This window comes from Lynx rufus, unplaced genomic scaffold (genome assembly GCF_022079265.1).
Source record: "Lynx rufus isolate CCGP_SWC_20201006 ecotype Redwood Valley unplaced genomic scaffold, mLynRuf1.p SCAF_6, whole genome shotgun sequence".
Taxonomy (NCBI): Eukaryota; Metazoa; Chordata; class Mammalia; order Carnivora; family Felidae; genus Lynx; species Lynx rufus.
In genome coordinates, this window is record NW_025814878.1 from 110,121,424 (window position 1) to 110,133,347 (window position 11,924).

Consider the following 11,924-nt stretch of genomic DNA (forward strand, 5'->3'; position numbering starts at 1 on the left):
GCTCCAGCCCCACCCACACCAGGTTTAAACCCGCCCACTCAAGACCTGGGCACCGCCCCATCCCAGCCATCACGTTTCAAGCCCCTCCTCTTTAATCCGTGGCCCCAGAAGCTGCGGATGGGGGAGTCCCTCTTTTCGTGACCCCAGGCCCAATATGAGGGGCCAGAGCTGTAGCTTAGAGGAGAGAAGACGACCCTCAGCAGCCTCTCTGGAACGTCGTGGGTCGCTCTAGTCCTGCCAGCACACATTTCCTGAGCTGTCACCCCACAGATTCAGGCCCCTCGGTACCCAGAAATCCCTCTCAGCCCATCTCATCATCAAGTCACTCCCGGGTGGGCTGCTTGGGGCTGCAGGCGGGCCTGGATGAGTCAAAGGGCTGAGGTGGGGGCCGAGGGGAATGCATAGTGGCCAAAGGAGTTGCTGATCCCCCCCTGTCTTCATGAGGGAGAGTTGGTTCCCCACCGCTAGACCTGGTGGCAGCATCCCAGGAGGAGAGCCACAGTTGTGCCTGTGCCCTTTTACTGCACCCCAAGCTCTCCCAACAGCCCCTACTGACTGGGTGCCCCTTTAGTCCTCATTTGGATTTCCTCACTCAACAGCAGGGGGCCAGGACGGGTCACTTCCCAGCCCTTCCCCACCCCACCCAGCCCTGCCAGCCAGAGGCCCCTGTGACATTTCCCACCTCCTTCCCCTCTCCCCTGTTCTCCCATACTTTCCTTGTCTCCCCACCTTTTTGTCTCTCTCTGTCCTTCTCCTTTCTCTTCTCTTCCTTGTACCTCAATATCCTTACCCTTCTTTGTGTCTTTTTCCCCATCCTCTTTCCCTGTGTCCTCTCTAATATCCCTCCCCCGTGTCTTCCCAAATTTCTCTTTTCTCTGGCTTTTCCTTGGCCTTTCCTCTCTGTTCTCACCAATACTACCTCTTGGAATTCCCAATCTCCCTTTTCTCCATTTCCCACCTTCCCTGTGACTGCACCTCATTCTCCCAATCTCCTCCTCTCCCACCGTCTCCTCTCCCACCTCCCTTTCTCTTTGTCTCCCCATGCCCTCTCTCTGTTCCTCGCCATCTTCTTCTGTCTCCCTTTCCGGCACTCCCTCTCTCTGTATCTCTCCCCATCCCCCACCCTCCCCGGCCCCACGCCCCCATCCCCATCCTCTCAGCCAAAGCCTACAGCCCGGAGTTTTACTTCGACACCCCCAACCCCACCCGCAGCCACAAGCTGTCCAAGAACTACTCCTATGTGCTGCAGTGGACCCAGAGGGAGCCTGACGCTGTCGACCCCCTGCTCAACTACAGACTCAGTGTCCGCCAGGTGGGCCAAGGGGGACAGGGGCCCGGGTGCAAGCTGACCCCGGGAATGTCCATCAAGCCGTGGGAAGGGGTTGGAGGCAGGGCCTGACCCCCTTATAGACAACTCTTCAGACCTAGAAAGTGTTCTGGACACAGCAGCAGAAACTGGGAGGCTCTAGGGACCTGCCCCCTCTGGACTTCTGCTCTGGGCACAGGCTTGAGAATTGGGCTGGGTCTGCTGGATTCAGACAGGAAAAAGGGCAGAGCCACCAGCTGTGTTCCCAAAATGTAGAACCTGCTCTTGGGTCAGGAGCTTAAGGTGGGGTGTGGGGTCAGTCTCGTCCACAGGATCTCTAGAATGCAAGGCCAGAGCTATGCGGATGTTTTGTACAGTCTCCTTCGGTGTAGTTCTGCCCAAGGGGCATTAGGTGTGGAGGGTAAAAGTGTGGCTCTGGGGCAGACTGCCTAGGCTAGAATCCAGCTCTGTATGAGCTAGGGCAAACTGCATCTGTTTGGCCTCAGTCTCTTCATCTGTAAAATAGGAGTAATTATAACGTTCCACCTCATAAAAGTGTTATTTTGAGGAGTAAATGAATTAATAATGGCAAGTTACTCTGCATAGCGCACAGCACACTTTTGTTGTTCAGTACGTGTTGCTATCGCTTACTAAGACAGCCCTAGGAGGCAGGCATAGAAGGAGTGATTGTCCTATCTCACAGATGGGGAAACTGAGGGTCTGGGTTCTTAGTCCTTTATGCTTCCTGCTCCCTGACACTGCCCCCACCCCACCCTCCAAGTCTCACCAGGGCCTGGGCTGGTGCTCTGGTGGAGGGTGTGGCCCGCTGGGCATCTGGGAACTCCCTGTATCTACAGTTGAATCAGCACAACGCCATGGTGAAGGCCATCCCAGTGCGGCGCGTGGAGAAGGGGCAGCTGCTGGAGTACATTCTGACCGACCTCCGTGTGCCCCACAGCTACGAGGTCCGCCTCACACCCTACACCACCTTCGGGGCTGGTGACATGGCCTCCCGCATCATTCACTACACAGAGCGTAGGTGGTGGTGGTGGTGGTGGTAAGGGGGGGCCCATCCCATACCCTGGGGACCCCTTCCAACCTCACCACATGGGTCCAGAGCTTGGGTCCCCCCACTGTGTCGTGTTCTACTCTGTCACCCCTCTGGACCCCAGTCCTGGTTTCGGGAACCCTGTCCCCTGGTGCCAAGCCTGGGCACCCTCTGTGCAGTCCCACACCTCAGTTCTGACTTGGTTTTCCTACTTTCTTTCTCAGCCATCAACTCTCCCAACCTGTCAGGTGAGACAACTCCCTCCCACTTCTTCTTCCCTTTGGGGACACAAAGACTCCCGTGGTGGGAGGAAAAGACCCTGAGAGATACTCAGAAAATGGGTGGAGGCCGGCAGCTGGAAGGAGAAGCCAAGGGGAACAGGGCTAGGCTTGGAGACATGTATATCCAGGATTTATTCTGGGGCTTACAGGTGGTTGGGGGGGGGGGGGGTCAGGGGTGGGAGACGTCTCGAACTCAGGGCCTTTCCTCCTCAGTCAGTACCATTCACAATCCTTAAAAGAAAAATAGAGACCAGGCTAATCCACGTCCCCTTTTCTCTCTGGCAGGGGTACTTAATCTGTTCCCCACAAAGGATCTGTGTATACATAGAATTCAGGGGGGTCCGTGATCCTGGAACATGGAAGGGCATACAATTACTTCTTCATTTTCCCTAACTTCTAGCAGAAGTTTAACATCTCCTTCAGTGATGAACGTAGGCGACAAACCGCAGTAGTAACATCACTACCTGTGACTTTGTCATCAGTACAAACCTGGTGCTTTCACATCACCTTAAAGTTGTTACAGCTATTTCTAAATATCATTAACATTCATTAGAACTTCAAAATCACAGCAGTTATTAGACCCAACACTAGGTCTTGTTATTTAATTAGATAATAAAGAAGCCCACTTATTATTATTACAACATGGATTTGTGTTTTAAATATTTTGACAGCTGTATCTCAACATAATTGATTTCCTTTGTAACCCTGTGTATTTCATTTTATGCATCTAAAATTATTATTCTGAGATGGAGTCCTTAGCCTTTACTAGATGACAGAGGGTCTGTGGTACACAAAGTTTAAGAAGTTCTGTTCTGGGAACAAATTTGTCAGGGCCCAGTTGCCTGGTTTCTCAAGCCCTGAGATCCTGGGTCCACCGTTTGGATGCACGGGACCTGCCTTGGGGTGGCCAGGGAGGGCAAAGCTGGACCAGGGGACCCAAGGAGCCTGACCCTCTTTGTCTCATCCCCACCCTCACCCCAAAGCAGACAACACCTGCCACTTTGAAGATGAGAAGATCTGTGGCTACACCCAGGACCTGACAGACAACTTTGACTGGACACGGCAGAACGCCCTCACCCAGAATCCCAAGCGCTCCCCCAACACCGGTCCCCCCACTGATATCAGCGGTACCCCTGAGGGTGAGGACATGGCCTGCTGCAAGGAATGAAGGACAGCTTCAGGGAGGGGTCTAGTGCCAGGGAGGCCAGTCTGAGGGGGGGAACACAGCCCTTCCCTCAGGGAGACCCAGTCTGAGGGGAGACAGCGCCCTGCCTCAAGGAACCCTAATTTGAGGGGGAGACACAACTCTGTCTTCACGGGGATTCGGAAGAAGAGAGAGTCCAGTAGAGCTCAGAACTGGCCCAGACTCCGGTGCTGTGCTGTGAGGCAGGGAGGACAAGGTGCCATGGGGGTCAGATGAAGTCAAGGCAGTGAAGGAATCAGAGGGGAAGAGGCCTGTGTGGGGTGAGGCGGAGGCTGCTGGTGCATCTGCCCCTTCCCAACAGGCTACTACATGTTCATTGAGACATCAAGGCCTCGGGAACTGGGGGACCGAGCCCGTTTGGTGAGTCCCTTGTACAATGCCAGCGCTAAGTTCTACTGCGTCTCCTTTTTCTACCACATGTACGGGAAGCACATTGGTGAGTCGGAGCACTAGGTGGTCTGCCCAAACGTTGCTGGGCCTGGGAGGAGAGAGGGAGTCCACAGGAGGCTGGGTATTGGCCCATGTGAGGCCTGGGCTTCCCAGCTTAGCTGAATCACATATCCTTGGAGGGGGTGTGGGCAGAATCTGGGCAAGGGAGGAAGGCAGAGCCAGCTTGTCTGAGGTTTTGAGATGATGAAGCCTTCCTGAGTCTGCAAAGAAAATGGCTCCAGCCGGACAACATGCAAGTCTTGGAGGAGACGGAGAAAACAGGTAAGAGGTTGCATGTATTGAGTGCCTGTCAGGTGCCAGGTGACCTCCTGGGAGCTCTGTCTCCGTGGTCTCATTATCTCTCACAACCAACAGGTGAGGGCGGTGTTACCATATAAATCAGAGAGGTTAAGCATTTTCCCCCGAGATCACACAGCAACCCGAGTTGTCTTCCTCCCCCAAGCCCTAAACACAGAATTGGGAGGGTGCTGTTTTGTGAGCAATGAGGGGAAGTCCTGCTTCTTAAGTGTGGTGTACATTTGCCCTTGGAAGGAGATGGTAGGAGAGTCACATTAATCAACGAACTCATCATTCAGCCGTCACTTCCAGAGCTCCTGCTCTGGGGCCAGGCATCAGGTGCTGCTACGAACAGGACCGACCAGTTCCCATCCTCGGGGCACCCAAAGTCAAGTGGGAGAGACAGGCATTGAACAGCTAATTGCAGCAGATAAGATTGAGCAGCCACTGTGACACATGTCCACAGCAAGACAGGGGCCAAGACAGCTGGTAACAGGGACTGACTGTGGGGGCTGAGTTATGGAAAACTCTGCTGAGGAAGTGACAGTCTTTAAAATTTTTATTATTTGTTTGTTCACTTATTTAGGGGACAGGCCATGTATTTTGCATGGGTCAAAGGTACAAAAGGTACATAATGAGAGCCCCCTGCTCGTCTCAGTCCTCCTGCTGCCTAGAACCCTTCCCCACAGGCAACCACTGCACTTAGACTTGGGGGCAAGTTTCCAGAAACACTTTATGCCTACAGAAGCCAGTACATGTGTGTTTGATTTTGCCCCCTTTTATACACGCTGTTCTGTGTCTTGCTTCTCCTTCTGAACTGTACATCTTGGGAATCATGCCTTATCAGACCACAGAAAGTTTCACAGTAGAGGAAGTGACCTTAAGCAAGAGTAGACCTAATGGCTCTTTATGGACAAGTCTCCCCAGCTAAAGTAGTGGGTCATGCTGAACTGATTAGCCAGGATGGGGTAGGATGGAAGGTTCTGCGTCCACTGGGGCCTCCAGACCATCCACCCAGACCATTGCACTCGTGGCTGGGTCTGGAATTTGTGGGAAGATTCCTGTGGGGTAGGTGGGTTGGGTGACGAGCCCTGCGCTGCCCAGGCCTGTCGTTTCCATTTGGCTCCTCATGTGGCCTTCCTGAGGAAGACTCTGTAAGCATCAGATCTGGACAGGAGGACTTTCCAGTAGGGATGCCATGGAGGGGCCCCCTGTCCCATGTCATGTTACTGCCCTGCTCTGCCCTCTTCATCACCATATTTTCTAGGCCTCCAGTACCTGATCCGGTCCCTGCCTCCTTCTCTGACCTCATGTTCTGCCACTCTCCCCCTTGGCTCCTACTCAGCTTGAGCACACTGGGCTCCTTGCTTTCCTTTAAATACTCAGGGCAGGTTCTTGCCTTAGAGGACTTTGCTCATGATGTTCCCTGGACTGGAACATTCTTCTCCTCCCCTCATTCAAGGTCTCCTCCTCAGAGAGGTCCCTGAAAGCCCCAACTGAAATACCTCTTTATTCCTTTCCCTGCATTATTATCTTTATCATGCCCATCACCGATAGAATGTAAGCTCCAGGAAGGCAGGGGTCTTTGTCTTTATTCACTGATGTATCTCTAGTGTCTAGAACAGCCCTTGGCACACAGTGGTGCTTCATTAGTTGAATGAGTGAATGAGAGGGAGGTCTGAGATTCATGAACCCAAAGTAACTTCTAACCATGAGGCTCTATGAAAGTCCTTTTTCAGTTGTGAGGATAGTCATGAAAGGTTCTTCAGTCAGCATTTAATTATTGAGAACCAATAGCAGTTTGATGCAGACTTTCCCTCAAAGAGTCAAATGAGGAGGAGATGTTAATCCCGATAGCTATCACACCACAGAGCAGAGAGTGGTCTGGGCCTGGAGGGCTGCAGTTGAAGGACCCAGGGTTCACAGGACGCATAGAGAGCTCCCAACTCAAGCCTAGGAAGACTTCTTGGAAGAGAGGACATTGCAAGAAGGATTTGGCCAGGGGAATGTGGTAGGGGAGGGAGTCTCAGGCAGCTGGAAAAGCCTGAGCAAAAGCCCAGAGGCTGGAAAGCTGGGGTATGTCTAGGCTCCAGCATGTAGTCCGCTTTGGCTTTGCAGGAGGCAAGGAAGATAGGGAAGAATGAAGTGAGCAGGCCCACCATTAAGGGAGGCTGAAGGTCTTGGGCCCTGGCTGATCCCTGTGAAAGGCGGTCCGGAAGCCCCCTGAGCAGGGGAGATGCTGGAGATGACGGGGCGCTCAGGGGAGAGGACAGAAACCCAATTTTTGTTTAAGTAGTAAAAAGGAGGGGATCCCCCATTAGTGTCCTGGGGGCAGGGTGGTGGAGGAAGAAGAAAAGGTGGAGATTGAGGGGGATGGGAACAGGGGGAAGAGCTCCAGGACAGGGAAGAGAGAAAGGCCCCTTTGGAGCTGGTGAGGAGCCTGAAAAGTATTGGGGCTTGCCTCCTGGCCCCCTGGGAGCTTGCTGCAGCCCTGTCGTGGCCCCATCTGCCGGTGAGGGTCCCCACCCAGGCCTAGCTCTGCTGCTTGGGAGGGGGTGTTTCTTGCTGTCCAGTTCCCTCCTCTCCCTTCCTCTGCTACCCCACCTGGCAGCTCTGGGCACCAGCTGTCCCCAGACCTTGTGTCTCGCTGGCTCTCCTCAGTCTAAGCCAACTCCTTTCATCTCAGGCAGGTAACATTTGGTGGCTCTCTCCCACCGGGGGTCTGTCTGTCTGGTGTCACAGATGGTGTGCCTTTGTCTGTGGGCAGCGCCATGGAAATGCCAGCCACCGGGCACTGTCTAAGATTGATTCCCCTTCCCTCTGAGCCAGGTCTTTCACATCACTGGGGGCTTGAGGTGGGCCGGAAGAGCCAGGAAGGGGCATGACATCGCCTGGGTGCTCTTAGCCAAGCCATGATTCCCTCCTTCTTTTCCGGGGCCCCCAGCACCTCCAGAATTCCAGGCCTCTGTGGCTGTGGGCAATGGGCCTCAGCACCCTCCGTCTAATGCCCTCAAAATTTTACTTTCACTGTGCTTACCGTGGCTGTGTAGTACAAATACTAACATCTCTCTTTAAAGCAACTCACTCCTCTTGTCTTAGCTTTGTCCTAAGCATCAGTATTAGAGAAACTGTGAGTTGGAAGGACTGGCTTTATTCATTTCTTTTTTTTTTTTTTTTTAATTTTTTTTTCAACGTTTTTTATTTATTTTTGGGACAGAGAGAGACAGAGCATGAACGGGGGAGGGGCAGAGAGAGAGGGAGACACAGAATCGGAAACAGGCTCCAGGCTCTGAGCCATCAGCCCAGAGCCTGACGTGGGGCTCGAACTCCCGGACCGCGAGATCGTGACCTGGCTGAAGTCGGACGCTTAACCGACTGCGCCACCCAGGCGCCCCTCATTTCTTAAAACATACATATAAGTATTGAAAATTTAAAAATTTTAAAGTCCATCCCCATGCCTCCAGAAATCATCCCATGTATCATGCCCTGCCAGGGGTATGCACTGTGTGCTTTGGAAATCCTGCTTTGTGCTCAGTCATAGGCCCTGCTGCCCTGGGATAACTCCACTGTTGAGAGGAGGAAGGTGTGTGTGTGTGTGTGTGTGTGTGTGTGTGTGTGTATGCCGGGGTGGGGGGAGGATTAGTTGACTAGAAAGGAAGGGGAGAGGGGCACCTGGGTGGCTCAGTTGGTTAAGTCCAACTGACTTTTGGCTCAGGTCACGATCTCACAGTTCATAGGTTCAAGCCCCGCGTTGGGCTCTGTGCTGACAGCTCAGAGCTGGCCTGGAGCCTGCTTCGGATTCTGTGTCTCCCTCTCTCTCTGCCCCTCCCCTGCTCACGCTCTGTCTCTCTCTCTCTAAAAAATAAATATACATTTAAAAAAAAAAAAAAAAAGAAAGGAAGGGAAGAAATGAACAAAAATTTGCAAGTTGTCTCGATGAATTGAAGCCCTGTTGCTGTCTTCTCTTTCCTGTGTGGAGGTCCCTCCCCCGGGAAAATGGGACAGTGAAGCAGTCTGGGATGGTGCTGTGGGCAGTGGCAGAGAGGAGGGTTTGGGGAATGCGGAAGGGTAGGGGTGTCCTTGTCCAGACCTCACTGCCCCCCCCTCTTCATACCCACCACAGGCTCCCTCAACCTCCTGGTGCGGTCCCGGAACAAAGGGGCCCTGGACACGCACGCCTGGTCCCTCAGTGGCAATAAGGGCAACGTGTGGCAGCAAGCCCATGTGCCCATCAACCCCAGTGGGCCCTTCCAGGTGAGTCACCGGGTGTGGGGGCCCCCGAGGTTCTCCCAGCCGTTGGGCCATTGCTCTGACCAGGGAGCACTTAGGAGGACTTCATGCTCTTTCTGGGGAGCTGGGGAGAAACTCAGGCAGGGTAGGGGGGGCTTTCAAGTGGACTGAAGGGAAGGGATTGGGGGCTCTGCCTGGCAGAACACCCCTAATCCCTGCTCTCTGACCCCGCCACAGATTATTTTTGAGGGTGTTCGAGGCTCTGGCTACCTGGGGGATATTGCCATAGATGACGTCACGCTGAAGAAGGGAGAATGTCCCCGGAAGCAGATGGATCCCAACAAAGGTGCCAGATGGGAAGGGGTAGGGGGAGCCGAATCTATGGGGAGCTGTGTAGGTAGGCACCTGTCCGTATCAGGAGAAGGTGCTGGTGTCTGAATGGTGGTTCAGAGTGACTAGGTGGTGGGATGCGTGCGTCAGTGACTATGTGAGCAGGTGTTGGTGTGTTTGGTACCCACCTTGGGCTCCACGTTGGCTCAGGTTATGGGGCATATGTAGGGCAAGGAGAAGACTAAACTCTGCCCTCCTGTGAACTTACTGAGTTATTTACAGTACCCGAGTGCCTCCTGTGTCTGCGTCCAGGTATGTGTGGGTGCAGATGTGAACGTGTGCCCCACCCCCCAGGGCCAGGTGTTTGCAGTTATAACAGCTGGAATTTGCTGAATGATGACCATGTACCAGGCAAAGTACAAAGCCCTACATGTATCTGATCTCATTTAACCCTGATGACAGCCCTCTGGGATAGCACTTACTATTAGACTCATTTTACAGATGGGGAAACTGAGGCCCACTGAGGCCAGTGAATTGCTCCGTGTCTTAGTGAGCTGCAGAGCCAGGATTTGGACCCTCTCAGGCTCAAAGTTAACCCCCACCCCACGCCACCAGACGTCTGTGCTTACAAGTATGTCTGTGCACAGTGAGGGCAGTGTCTCACTTTAGGTCCCCCAGAGAGAGGGGGAAGCCTGCTAGTCCCTGACATGCTGAGCTGATCAGAGCCCTGGCCTGTCTCCCTTTTCTCTCCTGTCACAGTGGTGGTGATGCCAGGCAGTGGAGCCCCCCGCCAGCCCCACCCACAGCTCTGGGGGCCCATGGTCATCTTCCTCTTGGCGTTGCAGAGATGATGAGAGCTGCGTGGCCCCCCCACCCGGCCCCCGGCACACCAAAGTGTCCGCATCGTACCAAAGACTGACCCCCGCCAGCCGGGGTGCCCAGGGGCAGGGCCGGCCCGCCAGGGAGGGGGCCTGCATTGGCTGCGAGGATGAGCAGAGAACAAGGACAGAGGCCCGGCGCTGAGGCCCTGGAGACAGTCGTTTGACACACGCACACACTCACACACTCACACTCACACACACAGAGATATATTAAAGCACAAGTTTCTATCCGACCTGCCAGCACCTTCTTTTCTGCGGAGACAAGGGACTCGCCCGAATGGCGTCCACCACCCCAGAGACCTCGGCGCCACATAGGCCTTGTCCAACTGCACCTGTGGCGTGTTTCTGACCTTCCCACATTCCTAACTCAAGGCTGAGCCCCGGCCCAGTGGCTTTACCAGACGGGAGCCAGCAGAGGAGCAGACTCAGGAGCCCCACCCTTGGCTGGACTCTGGGACTCCCTGGGATGGGGGAGGCCTGGGTCAAAGGAGGCCAGGGGGTACTTTGTGAGCTCCGTGAATGTCCCCGCGCAGGTGATGGCGAGGGAGGTCAGGCACCTGTTGCACGCACCTCTGTTTACAGGGCGAGAGCTGGAAGGTGGAGATCCCAGGTCACCCTGATCCCTTGACCTGTTCCTTGGACGTCATATCTCACCTCGATGTACCCCTTTGAAGGGACCCAGCACAGGGTCCTGGGCCTGGGCAGTCTGAAGACTGACACCTTCCCTTCTACCCCATCCAACCCCCACCCCACCCTACGAGGAGCTGGATTCCTGAGAGCACAGTCCCCACCCTAGTCAGCTGGCCTGAATTCAGCACCCACCTGTGTCTCCGAGGAGCCAGGAGGGGTGGAGACCGGCTGTTTTCTGGGGTGAGGCTTGACTTTGAGAGGGGCAGAGGAGAAAGCCTGTTTTTGTGAGTTTGTGCCCCCATGGCATTTGGGAATAGAGTGGAAACTTCATTTCTTATATACTTGGCATGAAGGAGTGCCCTGGATAGGAGGGTATGCATAGAGGGGGTGCCCCTGCAAAGCACTGTCTAGTTGGCTGCTCCCTTCCCTGCCCAAGGTCAGTGAAGGTGGGGGGGGGTGTGTGTGTGTGTGGTGGTTTGTAGAGCAGCAGCAGAGGGTGGGGCAGTTGCTGGCCTCCATGTTGCCTGGGAGCCGAGCTCATGCCCTGATCCATGAAAGGGCTCCCTGTCCTTGGGTTCTGGGATGGGAACCTAGATGGGCAGGGTGGAATCTAGACCTGTCCTTCTCAACATCACCCGTGAGACCCCAACCAGCCGTCTATGGGGGAGATGAGGACCAGCTCTTTCCAGGGTGAGCCTTCACGCTTGCGTACGTGTGGCTGTGTGTGCGCGCACATGTGTGCACGTGCGTGGGCTGATCTGTGTCTGTGTAGCACTGTGGGGACGTCTCTGGGCAGCAGTGTGTGCGAATATGAGTCCGCATGTGCAATTACACATATCTGTCTGTGAGGCCGGGTCTAAACCCTGTCTCAGTGAGTGCCTGTGGATGTTGGCATGCACGTCCACCTTCAGGAGGGACACGAATGTTTGTAGGGGGCTGGTGGAATATACCACTTCCAGCCCTAGTCTGTAGTCTCAAGCTGCCTGCCACCGCCTGAATTTCTACCTTTCATCCCCTCTGGATGACAAAGAGTTTACAGATGACCCTATTGAAATGCAAGCACCTTTGGTGGGGGTTGTCACAGGGATTCGCCCAGAGCATTCTGCAGGGACAGTTGCCCAGAAGGGGCAGCACTGCAATGCCAAGAGGCAGGCAGGGGACCAGGGGACAGGCCTGTGTGATCATCATCACCCACAGCTGGCAGGGGGCTGGGCCAGGCCTGGAGCAGGGCCTTCTGACGCCTGACCAGCCCGGCTGCCTTCTTGGCCCAGCCAAGGCCTCGGTCCGA

General features: G+C 54.6%; 1 protein-coding gene across 1 annotated transcript in view; it reads left to right on the top strand.

Moving 5' to 3' along the window:
• MDGA1 (MAM domain containing glycosylphosphatidylinositol anchor 1) overlaps positions 1-10,195 on the top strand; it is a 56,681-nt gene extending 46,486 nt beyond the window's left edge. The window contains exons 10-17 of the mRNA XM_047102420.1: positions 1,161-1,312; positions 2,164-2,341; positions 2,579-2,602; positions 3,622-3,774; positions 4,141-4,275; positions 8,689-8,819; positions 9,033-9,141; positions 9,885-10,195. Of these exons, the coding sequence (XP_046958376.1) occupies positions 1,161-1,312; positions 2,164-2,341; positions 2,579-2,602; positions 3,622-3,774; positions 4,141-4,275; positions 8,689-8,819; positions 9,033-9,141; positions 9,885-9,976 (974 nt within the window). The 3' untranslated portion in view covers positions 9,977-10,195. The remainder of the gene's footprint in view (positions 1-1,160; positions 1,313-2,163; positions 2,342-2,578; positions 2,603-3,621; positions 3,775-4,140; positions 4,276-8,688; positions 8,820-9,032; positions 9,142-9,884) is intronic.
• The last annotated feature ends 1,729 nt before the right edge of the window (positions 10,196-11,924 follow it).